General features: G+C 40.8%; 1 protein-coding gene across 2 annotated transcripts; it reads right to left on the bottom strand.

Annotated features, from left to right (window-relative positions):
• Nucleotides 1–400: 400 nt before the first annotated feature.
• Nucleotides 401–18,076, bottom strand: LOC118328242 (constitutive coactivator of PPAR-gamma-like protein 1 homolog; the record flags this gene model as incomplete). Of its 2 annotated transcripts, none has more annotated exon segments than XM_035661869.1 (14): nucleotides 401–1,973; nucleotides 4,118–4,214; nucleotides 4,310–4,448; nucleotides 4,913–5,111; nucleotides 8,585–8,794; nucleotides 9,465–9,579; nucleotides 9,760–10,009; nucleotides 12,231–12,402; nucleotides 12,614–12,835; nucleotides 12,924–13,017; nucleotides 14,584–14,834; nucleotides 14,942–15,030; nucleotides 16,048–16,138; nucleotides 17,948–18,076. In XM_035661869.1, coding segments are annotated over 14 exon segments (2,376 nt in total), but the record flags the coding sequence as incomplete, so codon positions are not given.
• Nucleotides 18,077–19,791: the final 1,715 nt, after the last annotated feature.

Genomic DNA, 19,791 nt, shown 5'->3' with positions numbered 1-19,791 from the left:
CCAGTGTGTAACATTAAGGAGGATCTATTGGTAGAAATGGAATATAATATTCATAGGTATGTTTTCACTAGTGTATAATCACCTGAAAATAGGAATAAATGGGTGTTTGACGAACCAACACTGCAATGCTTCACTGTACCATGCCGTGCTTCTGTAATGTTTCTCCACTCATTCATTCAGGTTTTAATTTGTCACTCGTATGTTCTTTCCACGTCCAGAAGGCGAAACCTTACAAGCCATAATTTCCCAATCTTGCCTGTCTTAGAGCAGATTTTCTCACTCTAGTGCTTTTAAAAATGAATGCCCTCATGTAAATATGCAGAAATTCAGTCAGTGAGATCAAAGAAGGTGAAATATTAATGCCTACATGCTGTTGCAGGATAAATAAACAAACAACAACTTGTACTAAAAGAATATAGTTTTATTAAGCATTGTAGCTAAGTTGCCTTCAAATACACCACGCCACAATCCATCAACACTCAATCAATCCCAAAAGCAGTTCATTCTGTTACAACCCATGAGTTAGGAAGAAACTCTGATCAACTTACGTAGAAGGTAACCTATTTAGCTCTTGCGTGGGGGACTGGGGGGAGTACACTGTTTCTCTGATCACTAATGAAAGATGAAAAGGAGAATTAAAATGTTAAATGATGATTCTGGTACAGAAGTAGGGAGACTGTAAAAACGACACTAAAGTAAATCTCAAAGTTGATTAGTGGATGATGGCTAAAGTCTTAATTGGAAGGTCGAGCAAGTTGCTTTCAGCTACAAAAAGGGGTGATTCTGATCAAAGCTTTTTATGGGGTTTTGTTTTTTAGATATTTGACTAAATGCAGAAAACAGCAACAGAGAACAATATAGTGTGAATTCACTATTTCAAAAGTGGCGAGATAACTTTTTTTTTTTAATTAAATGCAACAGAGATCAGTATCACAAACAAATCAAGGTCAGAACAAATCTGTCACTAACAGTTAACACCTTTATGGGCTATCGCTGATATCAGACGTTTCTTTAAATTTGCAAATGGGCACAGTACTCTGTAAAAGATGGAGGAAAAAGGACAACATGCAGAATAACTACACACCTCTTAAACTGCGAACCATGCAGAAGGTTTTTGTTGAAGCGGTAATACTACAGCTCTATATTTGTTTCCAGAAACCCGGGTTGGGTGGATCGGTTTGACGAGATCTTCTGCGTCGGATTCTTAGAGCCTTTTCTTCAAATGTTACTTACAGCTAAATGACCGAACTAAACGGACACAGTTACTTAAACATGAACCCAACGCAAAGTGGTGGCGTGTTGCTTTCTCATTATGCGCTCGGTTTCTGTTAAGCAGTTATCGTGACAACACAAAATTTGATAGCCGTACTATGGCGAACACATGGCACCGAGTACTGGAAGATATCAACCTATAGGAACTAAAATGTTTCAATCTTCTAATGAAAAGTATCTCATAAACGTGTAGAAATCGTGGTGACGAGGGAGTGAACGACTCCTTAAATTAGCAGTGTGTCGTACGTCTCGCGGTTTACTGAGAGGGATCCGAATTTTATCTCTCCTCTTTGACAGGAAAAATCGACTGTAGGCATTCCAAATTTCCAGATATCCTAACGCTGCTCCACCTTTCATCCTTCACCCTCTCTAGAAAAATAGGCTTACTCTTCTGTTTTTAAGACGGCGGCCTCCAGACCTTCATCTCCATGGCGGCCGCCATCTACGTTTAGTGCATTTAAGTGAGGATTAGAATTGCACGTCTTGGAGTCGCTGCTAAAGGCACTTTCGGGTTGGATGAGAGCCCCGCGTTCCTCTCCGTCTCCGTTCAGCTGGTCCAGCTCTTTGTCCTCCACGCCGTTCTCCGCGGTTGAGCTGTCACACGGCGCGGGGGAGGCTTTCCTTTCCTCTGGCTTGGGCTTCTTTCTCTCCTTCGCTGCATCGTGTCCAGGTGTAGGAGCAGGCTTATGAGCGGGCTTACCCTGGTACAGAAAGGACAGACAAAAGGGAATTTAAGCTGATGGCAGAGACAGACTGTGACAGCAGCTGTGAGGGTTCTGTTAATCACGTGCAACGTACAGATGTGGGCTGGTAAAGAAAAAGACTGCAGGGCAATTTAGAAGCTCATCAGCAGTAAAATAAAGGGGTTTTAAACAGAACAAAGACCTGCTGAGGGTCTGTTTAGTTCCCACTCATCACGTGCTGAAAGCAACAATGGTTGTGTAATCTGTTGTCGCACTGTAATTAAACTGTGAGAAGAGCAACAGCTGTATTTTGATGTTTGTGTAGAACACGCAGTCCCTGCTGAAGCATAATGACAACCGATAGGATTACCCCACATTCCTTAAAAAGGCATACAAGATACAAGGTTTATATATTTAGATTTATATTCCACCTACAGTGGCCTGGCCCATAAGAAGTGTTCCAACATTGTAGCCTTTGCGTTATTTGTTGTTGATGTCAGTGCACTGTGCGTCCAGCAGGGTCCAAACATGTCAGCCTTTCAAACTCATTTGGTCCTGAGCAACAACTACTGCTCAGACTAGGGCCGCGCATTAGCAATAACCTGCCCATACGATACGTATGGCCATACAGGAGTTACGATTCAATATCTTGTGATACTACAAGCTGGCCGGTATATTGAGATTTCTTTTTTTTTAATCTAATTTTAGGAAAACTATCTATAGTATAAAGAACACACCACTATATGCACGTTTACTTTCTCATGCAGCCAGAACAGTGGGATTTGCATCTGTATTTATCACAGCCACATGTTTTTTTGTTTATATTTGGACATTAAATTACACAGATTATAATAGTAGGATTTTTAAGACTATTTAGACAAAATATAAAAAATATTTAAATATGAAATTTGACTGGTCCATGTTTCCCTGGAGATGGATCCATTGTGTCCTGGGCACTTTGACAAACCAACACAGCAGCATCTATGGACCACAAACATGTCACTATGACCTTGTTATTATTAAGACTAAGGTGCGAGATGATGAATGAAGAACTTGAGATGTCTCATTCAGGTCCTATAGGGCCCGACCGACACATTGGTCTGGCGATATGGGCCTATCACACACACACACATCAGTATCTGCATATATGATATCAGATATGTGTTGATATGAAGACTGTTTTTGTTACATAATGCAGAAAAATGCTTGTAGTAATGTGTATACACTACTGTGGCGAGCAGCAGTAGCGGCTCTCAGCAATGTCAACAATATATATATGTTCAATTATTTGACTTGTTTAGTAGTATAGTATATTCAGCTTAAATATTCTTTTATAAAGTTATCTGTTTCAGAAAGCGGCCTTCCAAGTACCTTTACAGAATCACACTGGTGCACGCAGAAAAGGTCTATTTTCATTCCAGCTCAAACATTCATTATATCGGCTGCCATATTCAGTGTTTGTGAATTTTTCACCCTAAAATAAAAATATATGGGGCTTTATGGCTTTCCTGTTATTGGTTGTACATACATGTTTGTTATGGTGTCAGTTAGACATGGAACAGGACTGTTACAGAAAGAGCCGCAATGCTTGAGTGATGTTTGCTTCCTGGTGCTAGTTCAAAGGCGGCGAGATGAAGACGCGTTCTAAGGTCAGTAACCGGCTGCATCAGTGATGGATTATAACTATATATTTATTTTGCCCTTGAATCCCTAATTTAGAACCATTGTGAGTGTGTTCTCATGGTCAATCACTTCTTATATTATCTTATCAGTTTTATGATTAATTACACAGACCATCACTCCTGCCTATTTTATATGTTGGAAGTATGGAAGTGTCACTAGGGGCAACCCTGCAAGATGAAGTTTGTGACTTTTATTTAAAAATGACGTGCACTTGCTCAGACAGGCTTAGGGTCTGTGGGAAAACCTCAATCTGTCTGGCTGAAAATCCTTTATAAAGATGGCATTATATTTTAAACCATGGGTCCATCTTTCTGCTGAGTGAGAAACCATCTATTCAAAATGAAAACCAATGCAAGCAGTAACAAGCTGCCACTGTGATACACTTTAATAGTGACACTGAAACTAAGGTCAACCAACAACCTCTCTGACCTTAATTTCACACTGTGACATTTTTGTGTGTAGATTCATCACTGACTTACCAGGTACACTCCCTGACTCTTGAAGGCTCGAGCGTGGTACCTGCCTCCTCGACCAAACGTCCTGATGACGGGCGTGGAAATCACACCTCTGGGTCGACTAAAGGAGGCAGAAACAAGTCCACGTGGTTTACAAATAAATCATAATGAAAGAATAGTTGAAAATACTTAAGACAGCTCATGTTACCTACGTACCCTCTATTTGCTCCACCAACAGACACCACCTGGACAGGGAAGCCTCCTCTTCCTCGGCTGCGTCGAGCTCCAGCCCACTGACCCACCACAGTGCCGGCGATCTCCAGCTTCCCACCCTGCGACGACATTCCTTGAAGTCCTCGAGGGAGAGGGAAAACAAAGGGTATTAATCAGTGCATCAGTGGTGCTACACCATTCTGCTCTGAGTGTTGAACTGGCTTAGTTCACAGCAACACAGGGAACACAAACAAAATCTGTCACAACGAAGTTTTTTTTGTTAGGTAGGTTAACTAAATCCCCAAATGATTGTTTTTAGCTCATGTATCTTGGTATTTACTGGTGCTGTTGATTGATTCAGGTCGCCATCTTGACATTTTAGTGCAAAGTATTTAAATTCTTCATATTGTGCTATAAATATGCATAGCAATCTCCCTCTACTGGCTGAAACCCGACTATTACAATTGAATTTTGCTATTGGCTGTTCTTTCATCCCCAACCATCTAAGCCTGATGCTATTTGAAATGTGCTGGGAGGAAGAGAGCTAGCAGCATTTAAGGTTTAGTTAAACACAAAACTAAATGGCCTGTTAGTGGCTGCACTCACCAGGCATCCCTCTACTTCTCCCCTGAGGAGGCATCATAGGGGGTGGGGGGTAGAAGGAGCCCGCGGGGGGGTAGAAAGGCATCCCGTGAGGAGGTGGAAGAGGCGGAGGGGGGAACGGAGGAGGATGAGGTGGCCGAGTGAAGTTGAGACCTTCCAGGATGCTCTGACGCATCTTCTCCACCTTGGCGACCAGCTCAGTCTGAAGAGAGAGACCGTGATTAACTGCAAACTGATGACTGTGTTCACTACAGCACAAAGATTTTCTCCTCCGCCTTAGGGCTTCTGGGGCAAGAACCTTTCCTCTTTCTGTGATATGAGTGTACAGCAGTGCTTCTCAAACTTTTATTATTAATATACCCCCTTTGAAATATATTTTCAGCCAACCACCCCCTGACCAGTGCAAAACATTATTGGGTCAATAAAAACAAATCCTGTATTAGGTACAACACAGTGGAAAAACACTTCGCATCCATCGCTAAATTCATGGCAGGCCAATTTTTTGTCATCACGCAATAAGACGGCATTGAAGTTGCTTTGATAAGTTGTACTTACAATTTAATGAGAAACACAGGGTTGTGCAGGATCTTTAGTCAGTTATTCAGCAGAGATCAGAAGTTTTAGGGCAGCTGACAGTTTACAGCAGCTAATCACTGCACTGAAAAATGGGAACACTCAATATAAAATGTGGTTTCTCAAACTGACATTTACATTTTTACTGCTTATTATACGATAATTATTTTAGGAATTATTCATGACTTAAATTAATGTTCAGAAAATTCTCACATACCCCCTGCAGCACTCTAAATTACTCCTACAGGTAAGAATACCCCCATTTGAGAAACACTGTTTGCAAGTATTTGTCCACTACTTTAAAGTCAAAACTGCTCCACCAAATGAAATTGTAGGCAAACCTCTTGGAAAAACTCTCTATATCAGCCTACCGTAATAACATTAAGGCTGACACTGTCTCTGACCCAAACCATGTCCTGAACAGTAAATTGTTACCATGCAACAGGAGATACAGAACGCCACAATTTAATAAGGTTTGACTGAAGCACTAGATTGTACAGGAGCTTAATCCCAGATCAGATATAGTATGTTAAAGGCCTTGAATGTTTGTGATTGAAATCTGTGATTTTCAGACTTGATCTATATTATTTCTACAATCAACATTAACCCAGAGAGTATGTCAATGAACAGATATGAACTTCGCGTTGCCTGAAGAGACTGTGCCAGTGTTCTTGCTTCTTGCTTTGACAAAAATGTTGGTGTCCACATCAATAACCAGTTATAAAAAATATAAAATAGGATCAACCTGCAGTTTGACTTAAGAATATTTTATTTACCCTAAGAAAGATATATTTCCGAAATATCTTTTTTAGTGCAGGAATTAATGTGAGACAGAATAGCTGCACAACTGGCCGTGATAATATTAGTCCTGAATACCACTCACACTTTTAGTTTTATTGTGAGTAGAACAATTATTGTTATTCCATTTAATATTGATTCCCAAAAACATATGACTGACAGTCATCATTAGAGGTGACTCAGGTGACAGTGCAGGACTATTACAGGTGAAACGTTTTTCACAATAAAACTTCCACAGAGTTCAAAGAAAAGAAAAAAAGAGAGAAAGGAAAGTCAGTCAAGAGAAAGGAGATTTGTGTGCAGCATGAATTTCAAGCAGAACTGGATACAAAACAAACTGGTGTTTAGTTCAGGAGGAGGTACAGCATTCCATAATGACAGTTTTATGTCTCGTTAATAATTAAAGGAAATTGACTTTGTGCCAGTGTTTGGTTTGTTTTTGGGTTGAATTTGGTGAAGCTGCTCTGTAGTGTTTCTATTCTGGTTGTTGGAGGCACTGCACAGCAAGTCTTCGTAACAAGATCAAAAGGTTCCTTAGAAAGGGCCAATTTAAGGCTATGAGATTCCTCAAATACCTTTACAGTATGTGCAACCTACAACATGAGGCAATTTTCTTTTTACGTCTAAATGAAACACCCGTACCGTCCTGCCGTCTGGACTGGAAAAATCTGAATCACTGGAGTTATTTGATGTTTTGAGAAACTTTAAACACACAGAGCATCACATGTATTCCTACTTACAGACATGGAAGAAAATGTCATTCTAAGTCAAGTTTGCTGTAAGGAACATTAGCTCCCTGCAGTGTTTGTACTGTGGGAGAGGCCCTGAAGGACAAGGAAATGTAGAGTTGTTTGATCAAATCATTATAGTATCTAACATAATTTACTTTGTGATGCTTCTACTTGTTGACATTTGAAAGATAAGTACAGTTGTAAAGATGACGCATGAGCTCTGTGACAACAGGAGATTAACAAAGATCCAACTGCACAGCAGAAAGAGTCTTGGAATGAGGGGCAAATCCATGTGTGGGTTTAAATGTGCCGTGTGGAGCTTTCTTATAAACAAACTCAGTTGTGTTTACATTCAGTGTTGCTCTATACACTGTGTGGCCTTACAAATGTGTTGAATGAATTTCCTTCTTCATACAACAATTGCAAAGCTGATTTTTTTTCTTCCTCTAACCTTTTGCTGGCACTTTTTTTATTGGCACGCTGCTGCCACCAACTATCCATCAGAAAGAATTTAACAACCTGCAGGAATGTATGTTGCATTGCCTTCCCGCGCTCTCTTTCCCCTTGTTTCCTGTCTGCGATCAACTACTGATTAAAGGCAAAAATGCCAAAAAAGGACAATCCAGGAAGTATTTATAGCATGTAGAAATGTGTAAACTGATCAGGACAAGGATGCAGCCAGCTGTAGCAACCCGGAAGTTAAGAAAGAAAACAGGAAATGGACCAAATGAAAAAAAAGGCAAAGCAAAGGAGACACAATTGACCCATCCTAAATCCCGCCCCTTTTTGCTCTGTAGTCCAGTAATAATTGAGCAAGCGTCAGTCAGAACCTCTGTAAACTTTCTCCTTTACTAAACTAATTATACACTTGCTAGGCATAGATAGGCTGAAGATGGTTAAAAGACAAAAGTAACATATAGTCACATCTTAAGTTAGCTAGCTAATGTTAGCAAAACACTAGCTAACTAGACTACAGCAATCATTAGCTTGTTAGTTACATCTGAAAGCTAATGTTAGCAAAATGGTAGTTAACTAGCTTTAGTAATTTAAATCAATTGTTAGTTAGCTAGTAAGATAAATTAAAAGGTCCAGTGTGTAACATTTAGGAGGATATGTTGTCAGCAATGGAATATAACATTCATAGGTATGTTTTCATCAGTGTATAATCACCTGAATATAAGAATTGTTTGGTTTGGTTTTTTTACCTTAGAATGAGCTGTTTATATCTACAGTTTGCCTTCCATGAAGTCCGCCATGTTGAAACCTCCATGTTTCTACAGTAGCTCAGAACAGACAAATTTCGCAGCCACATAAGATTCTACACACTGCACAGCCTGCTCTCATTCCCAGGTCGTCAAATACAGACACCACAGGTGTTCAGTTTGTTACTACACTGGTCCTTTAAGATGTGACTATACATGTGATATATTACACTTCTCTTTTAACCATCTCCAAAATGTAGGGGGAGTCGGTCTGCCTGGCTTTTTGTGCCACCTTTGAGCGTCTGACCATCCAGAACTTGTATAGTCGGAACATGTTTTGCTGATGTGTGGGTGGGTGTGGATGAAGCTACCTGACCATCACAGAGGTCAATGAGCTGGGCCTTCTCCCTGTTGGCCCTGATAAGTTTACTCTGCAGCAGCTTGCCGTCAAAGTACATCCAGGGACAGCAGTGCTCCCAGGGAATAGGCTGTCCGCACGCGTCGTTGGCAAACAGAGCCATGTCCACTCCGCTCATGAACAGAGCGGCCAGCTGGACTCCTCGAGGGTCCAGGTTGTCGATCTGTAGACCAGAAACATTCAGATTTATAAAATGTCCACATGGAAAGAAAAAATAATATTATATATAATATTCCTTTAATAGCCCCACTGAGCATTCAGATTAATGAAGTGAAAAGCAAAGCACGGAGCAAGCGTAAGCAGCCCATTCACTCCTGCCTGCCAAAATACAGCGATACACAACCTAATCCAGCCAACACAAAAAGCCAACAGACGCAACCTAGATGTTCTGGCACAGCGGAGAGCAGACAGAGCTACACACAGACAGACCACAGGGACCAAAGCGCACAGCTCGTGTGGATGGTTTACGTTAACAAAAGGCCGAATGAGAACAGAGCTCCAGCGCTTTTACAGCTTGGTTGATAAACCATCCACACATGACACGAGAACCCCTCCGCGTCACTCAGAGCTCTACAAAGATACATCTTTCAGTGCAAAGCTACAGCTTCAGGAACAACATGCTCGCACAAAACTGTGTTTTGTCGAGCAGGTTGCTTTGTTTGCAGAATATGAAAAGTGTCTGGAAATGTGAAATCAAACAGCAGTCAGCCAATTCTCTAATCAGAGTAGTTACCAAGTAAGTGATAGGACAGTATGGCAGATTACGGCCAGGATATTCATGTCTTGTGTGCGTTTCTCCGACACTCCTCATATAACAAACACTACAAAATCACCTTCAGTTCCTGCAGCTGGTCAGGCTCATAAAGTTTAGGAGAAAGTGCTTGGGCTAGGAAAGCGTCAAGTTCGTTACGACGCAAAATTCTTAATCCTGGCCAATGTAACATAAACCTGAAGCAAAACACAGAAAGTTAACAGTATTACAAACACCAGGAACTGATCAACTCTGTCTTAATAAATCCTCACTCCCTCACTCTCAATTGACTTTACTTCTCACAAACACAGTGACATCTACAGACTTCATCTGTGTGTAAGCCTACAGTCTGTCCTGGATAGCGGCGGTCCACTCACCGCAGCACGCAGCAGAGCACCAAGAGGGGCGTGGGGACATTGGCAGGGTTCAGCATGGCCGGAGTGTCGGAGCGCATGCAGGCCAGGAACGCTCTCATCCTGCGGTTCTTGTCCTCCACGGCCTTCCCCAACCACAGCTTCTTCAGGTTGGGACAGGTCCACTCCCTGAAGGGCAGAGCCTCCACCAGCTCTGGAGTGTGGGGGGACTTGCCTTTGTAGGCGGCCCACTCTTTGACCATTACATGTGTATCTGGGAAACAACATTTGAAAGAGATTAGGGTTTGTATTGATCAATCGTCCCAGAATCTCTCCTAGAAACTGCCTTCAAAGTTAACCAAGGACTTCTATCTCAGATAGGAGGGGGACTTGAGTTGGTTATGAGACTTCCTAAGTTTGCTTTCAGCAAGGGAAAGAATTACCCACAGAGTGTGAGATGCTGCTGTTTTGCTGCACTCAGCTGCATTAATGGAAGAACATGATCAGGGTTCCCACCCTTTTTAACAAATCCTTTCCAGGACCTTCCCAGGAAAATTTTTGGACAATACAGGACAGCTTACAAATGGTCATATAAGCTGCAGTTTTGGGCAAATTGACTACAGTTTACTACAGTTTTCCTCTAATCGTAACATTAATGTGGCCACAGTCCAAGTCACAAGTAACAGTTTGAATGAAGTAGAATTTATTTTATTTTACTTTACAGAAAATTAATCTTATTAATCTCTATAAAGTTAACGTGCGCTGCACGTACAATGAACGTCACTGCATGCATTTATCAACCACAGCAACAATGTACATGTGATCATTAATAGGTGATGTCATGTATGCATGGAGATATGAGAATTCCGCTTGCAAAAAATAGACTGCAAATTAAAAATGTCATACAGCTCATCCCTCCCACAGTTGAGTTTCAAACAAAAGACACTCCTAGGTTTACATAGTGGAAAAAAGTTGAATTGAGAAATGAATCAGCAAATTAATAAATTAAAAAAATATCCTTAGTTAGTTATTTCCAAATGAATAAATATCTGAATCTCACAATATTTACCAGTAACCCATTTGCATTCAGCTACAATCAAGCATTCCCCGATGCCACTTGTGTGGCTTAAAGCAATAGATGTATTATGCAACTTAAAATGGTGATCCGACTAAGCTGCCATATCTTAGTGGGACATATCTTCGTCAGCCCTGTCCAGTCACATGGTTCTATAATTCCCACTGGCACGGCTCTATGATATTGTGTCTGCTTTACTGTTTTGTTCTGTCCTCCGCACAGCCTCATACCCAACCAGGAGGGTTTCAGATGCGGAGCGTTTTACCTGCCCTATTTTATTGACTTGTTCTATTGGCTTATTCTATATAATTATTTATTTATGCCTGCCACTGGGTTGGATTCCCCTTGAACTCAATGAAACAAGGCAGAACAAGGTACAAACACTACCACTTTTGTCCACAGGGGCAGCCAGAATCAACAGAATGAAAGTTCCTTATTGCTGCCTTAAGTAGTTATGTAGCTAAATTGTTTCTTTCATTGTCTGTTTTTACCATCAGGAGTCTGCTTGATCTCCTCTGTGCAGCTTGACACGGCTTCTGTCTAAAAAATAAGACTAGGTGCGTATTTTAAGCGGACCACAGCAAGAGCTGGTGGAATAACAAGCAAGGTCTACAACGGTCGCGATCAGCTCCGGTCAACGCAGATGTGCCCGGTGATCAAACCGTAATTAGTGCTGCTGCATCTTACACTGCTCCCCTTACAGGTGGGGGAAATTATTTGCACTCAGTGACGTGACAATGCAAATATATATCTGCCATCCATAAAATGACTGAATGAATGAACAAACAATCACATGATTCGTATAAATGCAAATTCTTTGTGTTAGTTTCACAGTCAGGTGGACCACCAAACAGGATTTATTTTAGTGAGGAATCTTAATCACTGAAAGAGCGCAGCTATAATGGAGGCTGAACACGCTGAAGTGACAAAATGTAAAGTTTGTACACAAGTCAGTTTCCTTTTTATGGATTATATTGATGGCAAATTGACAAGACGACTGACAACGAATAACAACCTTTAGCTCGTGGTTCTAGAGTAACGTGTTTGTACTTTATATTACATTGTATGTTATAATTTTTAACCTTTTGTTACCACTACAAATACACTAGGTAACTGTTAAATATGATAATGTCTGACACTGAGTGCTGTTAGTTATTTAGTGTGATAAATGGTTTAATAACTGACAATGGCTGATTATCAGCTTATTTTAATCAGTTTCTAACAGCAGTTCTTTGAAAGTCTGGTAGTGTGACCAAGGCTTAACAGGTCACCTCTGATGATTGATTTCCTACCCTGATAGAACACTAAAATGCATCACTGAGAATCTTTGGCCAGTTTCTTCCTCTGAGACACTTGATAAAAACCTCAGCACGAGAAATCCCACCGTGACATAAAGGAGCTTTCTCAGCACAGGACTCACATTCAGGGAGGCAGTTCTTCCTCATGGCAAGTCTCTCAGCCTTCTTCCTGGCCTCGGCCAGACTGAAGAGCACTCCGTAAACATATTGACGGATCGGCCGAAACAGCTGCACTGCTGAAGGCAGGTCTTTGTTTGCTTCATCTTCAATGGTGACTGATAGCTTAATCTCTCCCTGCAAAGACACACTGTTTGTGGCATTGTGCAGCATTTAGAATTTAACAAACACTTTATATATGCTTAAGACACACACGTACAGTGCCTGTGGGTGCCTAGAATCACTTCTTGTAGTGTATTTTTTACATAATACATATGTAGTTTTACATAAACACTGGCTGTAATTACAAAATAAAAGCCATCAGTCTATCTGAGTCCGTCCCTCTGACCTTAGTGAGAGCGTGGTAGATGTAAGGGTACATAAGGCCCTTCTTGTGCCTGTGCTCCGCCACCCGCAGGACCTCGGGGGCAACGGCGGGGAGAGGTGGGATGGTGATGTCCATGTGGTTCCTGGTGGGCATGGAGAGCAGAGAGGGGATCTGGGCATTCAGGCTGTGGAGACCACCGGCCTGCGACCCCGGGCTCACAGTAAAGGTCACACAGAGGTCAGCCTGCAGACAGACGGGACACGGCGGCTTCGCTTTAGCTACCTGGCAAGATGTCTGATAAAGTCTAACGTGTTTCTGATGTTTGACTTACTTTTGTTTGGTCCTCCAGGTCTCCCTCCGGTGTGTTTGCAGAATGTGGAGTATGTCCGTTTTTCTCCCATCCTCTCTTATGGTCACTAACATGACTGAAAAAACAGCATATATATGATTTAAAGCTAAGTGACGGAGTAAAGAAACCTGCAGTGCATGTTTCTTTATTATCACTGACACATAAGGCACAGGCACATCACATCCTGGGAGCTACTTAATGTCAGATGTACTGTGATCAGAAGCATTAGTACAATAGTACAAGGTGCTCTCTACTTCTGTTGTTGAGACTTGATTCAACCAAATGCAGGATTTGTGTCAGTTAGAATAAACAAAGAAAAGAAACTGTCCGTATTTACAGAGACAGACTAAAATCAAGCCTATTTGGGAATCTGAAAATAGAAACATACTGAGAAATAAATAATATTACTGTTGCCAGTAGAGACTAGATACAGCACTGCAGTGCAATCATTGTGTGCTACAAAACAATTTTTACCAAACACAAGACACTTAGAAGTTTCCATTAACTCCACTTTAACTTTTTTTCTTTTTAAGTTAAACTCTAAGTGCTTTAATGTTACAAGACTGTTTTGGGGACAATGTATGGACACAATACTGACAGGAAATAAGAGGACTAAACTTGTTTTCTGGAAAACAAGTGACATGTGACATCTCCTAATTATGGATGCACCGATACCAATGTTTAAAGTAACATTTTGGTCGATAGCCGGTGTCTTTCTCTTCGTTATTTGCTCGCCCTTTTGTGCCAGGGAAACAAAGCTTTCTACAAAGATAATCATCTCTGCCTTGGTGCAGCTCAGTCCATTTCTCTTCTCATCCAAGATGTGAGAAACAGAGCTGAACATCTGCTCGCTGTCCATGCTGCTGCATAAAACATACAGTATTTGTGTGCAAAACGTAGGCGCTTATTTCTCCAATATCCAAATATTTAACCATTGCAAAATGGATGCGACACAACATCTTTTTCTTGTATTTGCTGAAACTTTCACTATATCCTCACAGTAGTACATTAGACAGATAATCTGTGAAAAAAAGGACATAGCTTTTGCGATGTCACGCATAGGTTTCTGGAGAGTCGTTGTGAAGCCCAGTGTGGTCGGCCCCTGCCGACGCCGTCTCGGCAGTCCTGACTCTGCCGGCTCCCAGCTAATATAAAAATGGGTAAAGACATGGAGTGTGGGTGGAGCTGAGGCTGAATAAAGCCTGGTTACTAAAAATAGCCTGTATCTGCACCCAACTGTCACTCAAAGCGGCCACACCCTTAATTATTCATAACTTTAAGCCTTAATATAATTTAAGTGGGCGAGCTATAAACAAATTCACTACTTGTATAGTTTTTGTGAACAGGGAATTTGTACCAGGCTGTAAAAATGTTTGTTTCTACTGTAAAGTTGAGCATTTTAAAATGGGGCCTGATGAAGACTGACTCAGTTCTGGAGCCAGCCTCAAGGGGCTGTTAGAGGAAGTGCAGTTTTTGGCTCTTCCATGTTGGCTGCATTTGCCAGCCACTGAGGTTGCTTGATGGGGATATGAGATTGTGGTTATATTGCACAGCCTTCTGCAGGTAAGGATGTTGATAACAACAAATAGGGAGAAACTGCCGTAATAAAGCAGACAGAGAGTGAGTGTCGTGTGGAACTCACTTGGCAGTTGTGTCCGAGCTCTCTTCATTCTCCGAGGAGGAGGATGTTGAGGAGGCGTTGAAGAAAGCGGCCTCTGTGTGGTTGGGGCTGCCGGCCTGGCCCGGGTTGATGGGAGAGGACCTCTCATACAGCGGCGTGTGCTTCCCTTCATGAGGAATGTTGCTGAAGCTGTTCTGCTCCACGGGGCCTCTCTCCACGGAGTCCAGAGCCAGGCTGCACTCCACCAGAGGCTCCGGGCACGAGTGCTGGACCTGAAGACGGTGAGGAAAAAACAAACGCGTCATTCTCATGTAGCTGAAGTTGCAGTATTTCACTGTGGATTTCACTGTGGATTTCACTGTGGATTTCACAGGCTCACCTCAGGTTTTACAGGCAGCGGCACCTGTGGAATGTTGAGCATTTTTGGAGATGGCACTGCAGCAGGCACTCCCATGTGTTTTGGTCTGACTGAAAGACAGAAACAAAAGATTTCAGCATAAAGACTCAGGAGAGACTGTACCTGCTGCACAGAGTGGGAGTCATCAATGAGGACAGCAAAGTTATGGTGGTATTTTTTTTACTGGGAATCAGGGATCTTTGAAACGTGGAGGTTTGTTTATAAAAGAAAAAAAAGATGAATACTTGCTTATACATTTGAGACTCAAATGCTTTATAATAACAAAATTCCTATACATTTTTCATAATACTAATAAAGTACAATTCACTATGGTAGATAAGCAAATGTACACAGTATGGTAATTGTCAATTTTCATACCACGGTATAGGTATAGCATTGCAACCCTACTTGTCAGTGCTCTCTGGGGGACAAACTGTAATACTGAGTTTTTAAATGACCTCAAACCTAGTTCGACATTTCTTGTTACTAATCAGTCGACAAAAGGCAAACAGAGGACTGCATTTACGTAGCCTTGCAGCATCATTGCTGAATTAAATTTCCCTCTGCCTTTATCCCATCTTCTCATTTTGGATCTGTACACTTTTCCCCACCACAGCCAACCCTAAGATAGTGCTCTTCGAATTTAGAATTTTCTCTTTTTTTTTTTTTATGGAAAAAGCATGTAAAATAGTTTGACAGGTCAAAGTGTGTGATTGTGAGCGAAATGTCCATCGTAGCAGGAAAAGCACAGGTGTTAACATTATTAAGTCCGAATTCAGCCATAATTTAATGAAAAACACCTGTGTTTGACAAGTCAAAATGTCCCCCGTTAGAAAGCTATGGAATATATGCTGTAGAGTTTTGTATGGGCATGGCCAGCGGTCTGACAGGCCTCTAAAAAACACTGTCCACTTTCTAAAGAGTGGAGCACCTGATGCACATTTAGGAAGAAGGGACAAGAGACAATGAAGAGCAAACGTGAGACCCTGCAGCAACTCTGTATACCACCCACAGCTGCGGATGAACACCACCGATAGTATTCAAGCCCAGACTGCGAGACCATACAGTGTGATTAGACAGAAACTCACCTAAGGGTGGAGGGAAGTGGGGAGGTTTGCTGGCCACTGAGTAATACTCCACCGCCTTCTTGAAGCGGATGACTTTGTCATCAGTGCACGACTGAAAGAAGAACATTACATGAGATTATTAATACACAGCAAGAAAAACATGCCAGTTAACCTTTCAACAGAACTGCTGTTTTCTGTTCTGTCCTTGCAGCTCCTCTTTAGTTAAAGAGTGAAGGTGCAACATTGTAGCCAAGACTTCAATTATTTTTGCTGCTTCCCAAATCCCAACAAAATGAGCTGTTATATGCCAGTACACAACCTTTCCCTGCTCGCTTTATGTGTGATTGTAATTCACTTTTCAGCCATTATTCCTTCTGTTCCTGTGCACAATAACACAATAACTGTAAATACGGGATGTGTTGTTGCAGCTATTTTTAGATACAATGGAGAATCTAATCTATTGATATTTGAGGTGGTTAAAATACAAGTCACTAACTAACAGGAAGTGGTGATCAAGCCTTGTTATCAGTTTTCCTCCATCAGAGCAGCACATCTATGACTCATTGTTGCAATGCATGTTTCTAAGGGTGCTCTGATATGTGTTCTAAATAGTTTTGGTGGTTTTTACAAAGGCCAGTAAGATGACACATTTATTCTATTCTACAGAAAAGAAAAATCACAGTTTTCCACACAGACTTTACTTGGTTTTTATCTATTTAAAAACAACATTTCAATTAAACATTGTATTATTTGATCTTTTTTTCCTTTTCTAATGTGTAAAATGATCCTGCAGTGCTGTGTTTATAACTATATTCTGAGTTCTACTTTTAACAGCTCATTCAGATGAGATGAGGTTTATTCTCCTTGTTTAATCTAATATTTGAGTTAGTTCAGCTCAGTGGTTTGTACAAAATTTTTGTTGTCAAAGGTTGTTTCTGAATGTGAATTTAAAAAGCTCGAAAATTAAGGTCATAACTCTCCCCTAATTCACTTATAAAGGGAATTCTTTAATCCCCTTTTCTAGAAAGGTCTGTGAATAAATGAAAGTCAGGTTGCTTTCTAACCACGTTATAGCAGCTAAATCTTAAATGTGCAACCTGTTGTCTATTAACTACATTTTACCAATACAGCTCCTCTACAGCCCCTCTGATGCTACAAATGGAATCATATTTTCAGGATCTAGACTCCAGTGGAGTCGGTCACAGATGTTTTAATGCTGCACCATTATCCATACAATACATTCATTAAAGGGGACCCATTCTGATCATTTCCAGCTCTGTATTCTTAGTCTGAGGCTTCATTGGAGTAGCTTTGCACAATTCGCTCTTCAAAAACATCCTTATTTATCCATTTATTTCTATTTATTTACTGGCCCTTTAGTTTTTTCTGATTGGTCAACTTCGCAGAAGCCTGCCGAGGGGCAGCACTGAGCGTTTCTGCGGTCAGATAACGGAGTGGAACCCGGTACTTTGTGGACGTGCTCAGCCGTGCTCGGTCTGGAGCAGATGACCATGTAAAGAAATCTTTGATGAGCAACATCTGCTAGGACCACATTTTGCTCACAGGGATTACTTTTACATACGTTTACACTATGGCCTGGTTTAATATAAACATCCAACAATGTAACCGTATGTGACATAAACTAAGGACAGGCAAACAGGTCCCCTTTGAATTCTTTATCATTTATGGAAATGTTTCGCAACAGAACTTAAAAATAAGCAAAATATACAATAGTTTTCATATAAAAACACTTTTTGGTGCTTTTAGAAGAAATTGGTCACCTGAAAATACCTGAAAACCTCTGCTACACAATCACTGTTACAGAGTCATTCAAAAAGAATCTGCATTGTATCCATCGCTTATCCAGCAGACAACAATCAATGTGCAGTTTTTACAACAAGTGCAGCTCAACTTTTCATACCTGTGAATGCTTGAAGATGTCCTTAGCGATGGCCTCCAGGTCGGTGATATCTGGGATGTTGCGGACGAAGTCGGCCACAGCCTTAATTACAACATCACAGGGTGGGAGCACAAGCTGGTGGGCACGCACCTGAGGAACAATAACGCAACAGAGTTCACAACAGGTCAACTCGTTTTTGCGGAACTAGGTTTGAGGGAACAATAGACCTTTTTCACAGCAGCCATTTTGACATGAAATATTAGGGTACACACAGCAGTTACCAATGATAATAATCAAGGTTCCATTCCAAAGGCTCTGCTACACTAAACAAAACAGAACCTTAATTAGTCATTACATATATACAACACCTGTGTTTACCCTACTGTTTACCCTACTGTTTAATGGCTGTTATGAAAAACGTCTATTTCAAATAAAGCTCTCTAGTGGTCAGTGTGTACAGCACCCTCCTGTTGCTGTTTAAAATGCTGCATTTTGAGTTTGGTAAATCACACAAACTGATAAATCATAAATAACACACAGGGCTGCCTAAATCCTCTGCCTCTGAATAGGCACTTTGGCGGGGTCAAAATACTACAATACCCATGAACCTCGGTCTTCATTGCCACAGAGAAGAAGTGAGTCAGAAGCAATTGAGAACGAAAGTCGTTGCAGTGGTTACAGAATTATTCAAAAATGTAGTTTAAGCTGCAGACTCCTAAGCACAATGATCTTTAGTCACAGTGAACATCCCCCCTAAAATGTTTACATACCTTTTACGTTTTATCAAAGCAGTAGACATTTCTTAATGCAGCTGTTAATCTTTTGTACTGATGATTCCACTGGGAGAATTTCCATCCAAGAACAGTAATGGCGCTGTGAGCAGCAAGTCACACATCATTATTTATAGAAACACAAATAATGCACCCAAAATACCCTCTCCCACTTCACAACTCCGTTTTGGTGCAGTGTAAAACCAGATAAATGAATTTAACTCAAAAATAGTTTGAACTGATTACATTGACAATTTTAAGAACTCTAAATTCATTTTGTTTAGTTTAAATTATTTTTTGAATTAAAATAACTTTGCGTTGAGTTTTTTGTTTCCAAGAGAACTTCAGAGAGCTACTTTAAAGTTACAGTGAAAGTACAGTTAACGTGTCTTTATCTTCAGTAATGTGACGTATGTCTAAGACAGGATTTAAATCCTATCGTTAAGATCTGATTGGATGAATGAAAAGTGGGCATGGTTTAGTGAATACAGCATGATGCAGCGCTGTAGAGGTCTGCTAAAGAATACAACAAGGATTTTGCAGTACAATACAGTATGCAGTATGATTGTTGATGATAAATGTTGAAGATGTGTTTGAGATACTGGAACTGTGTCTTTGAGTGTTCTGGCCATATTTCTGCCAGTGGACCACAATTTCAAATGAACTGCCTTTCTTTTTCTCTATAGCTCTCCAATTCCTTTCCAGTTATTACTGAGTATCCTGACCAGTGTGTATCCAAAGCTACACAGCAGGTGTGGTTGACTTATGGACAGAGAATAAACAGCCATAAATGTATTGCCTCAGGCCTTAACCACTGAGAGATTAATAAGTAAACTATTGCTCAAGTGAGAGCAGCTGCAGGACGAGACCATTTGTACAGAGCAGAGCACAACTTTATCATTTCATCAAATATGAATGTATAGTGCAGTTTTGCAGCATACATGTGATACAAATTATTTTTTATCTTTGTTAAGATTTTTTAAGTCCCAGGTTGGATTCAACAAATAGAGATTTCATGTAACAACAATATGGATTTGTTTATCTTTATCTAATTTTGTTGCACATTTTTCTTTTTAAAAGGTCCAGTGTGAAACA

This window comes from Morone saxatilis, unplaced genomic scaffold (assembly GCF_004916995.1).
Source record: "Morone saxatilis isolate NCDOM2014 unplaced genomic scaffold, NCSU_SB_2.0 Contig18, whole genome shotgun sequence".
In the NCBI taxonomy this organism is placed as follows: domain Eukaryota; kingdom Metazoa; phylum Chordata; class Actinopteri; family Moronidae; genus Morone; species Morone saxatilis.
The sequence above is the reverse complement of the archived record's forward strand: the minus strand, read 5'-3'. Positions and strand labels throughout refer to the sequence as shown.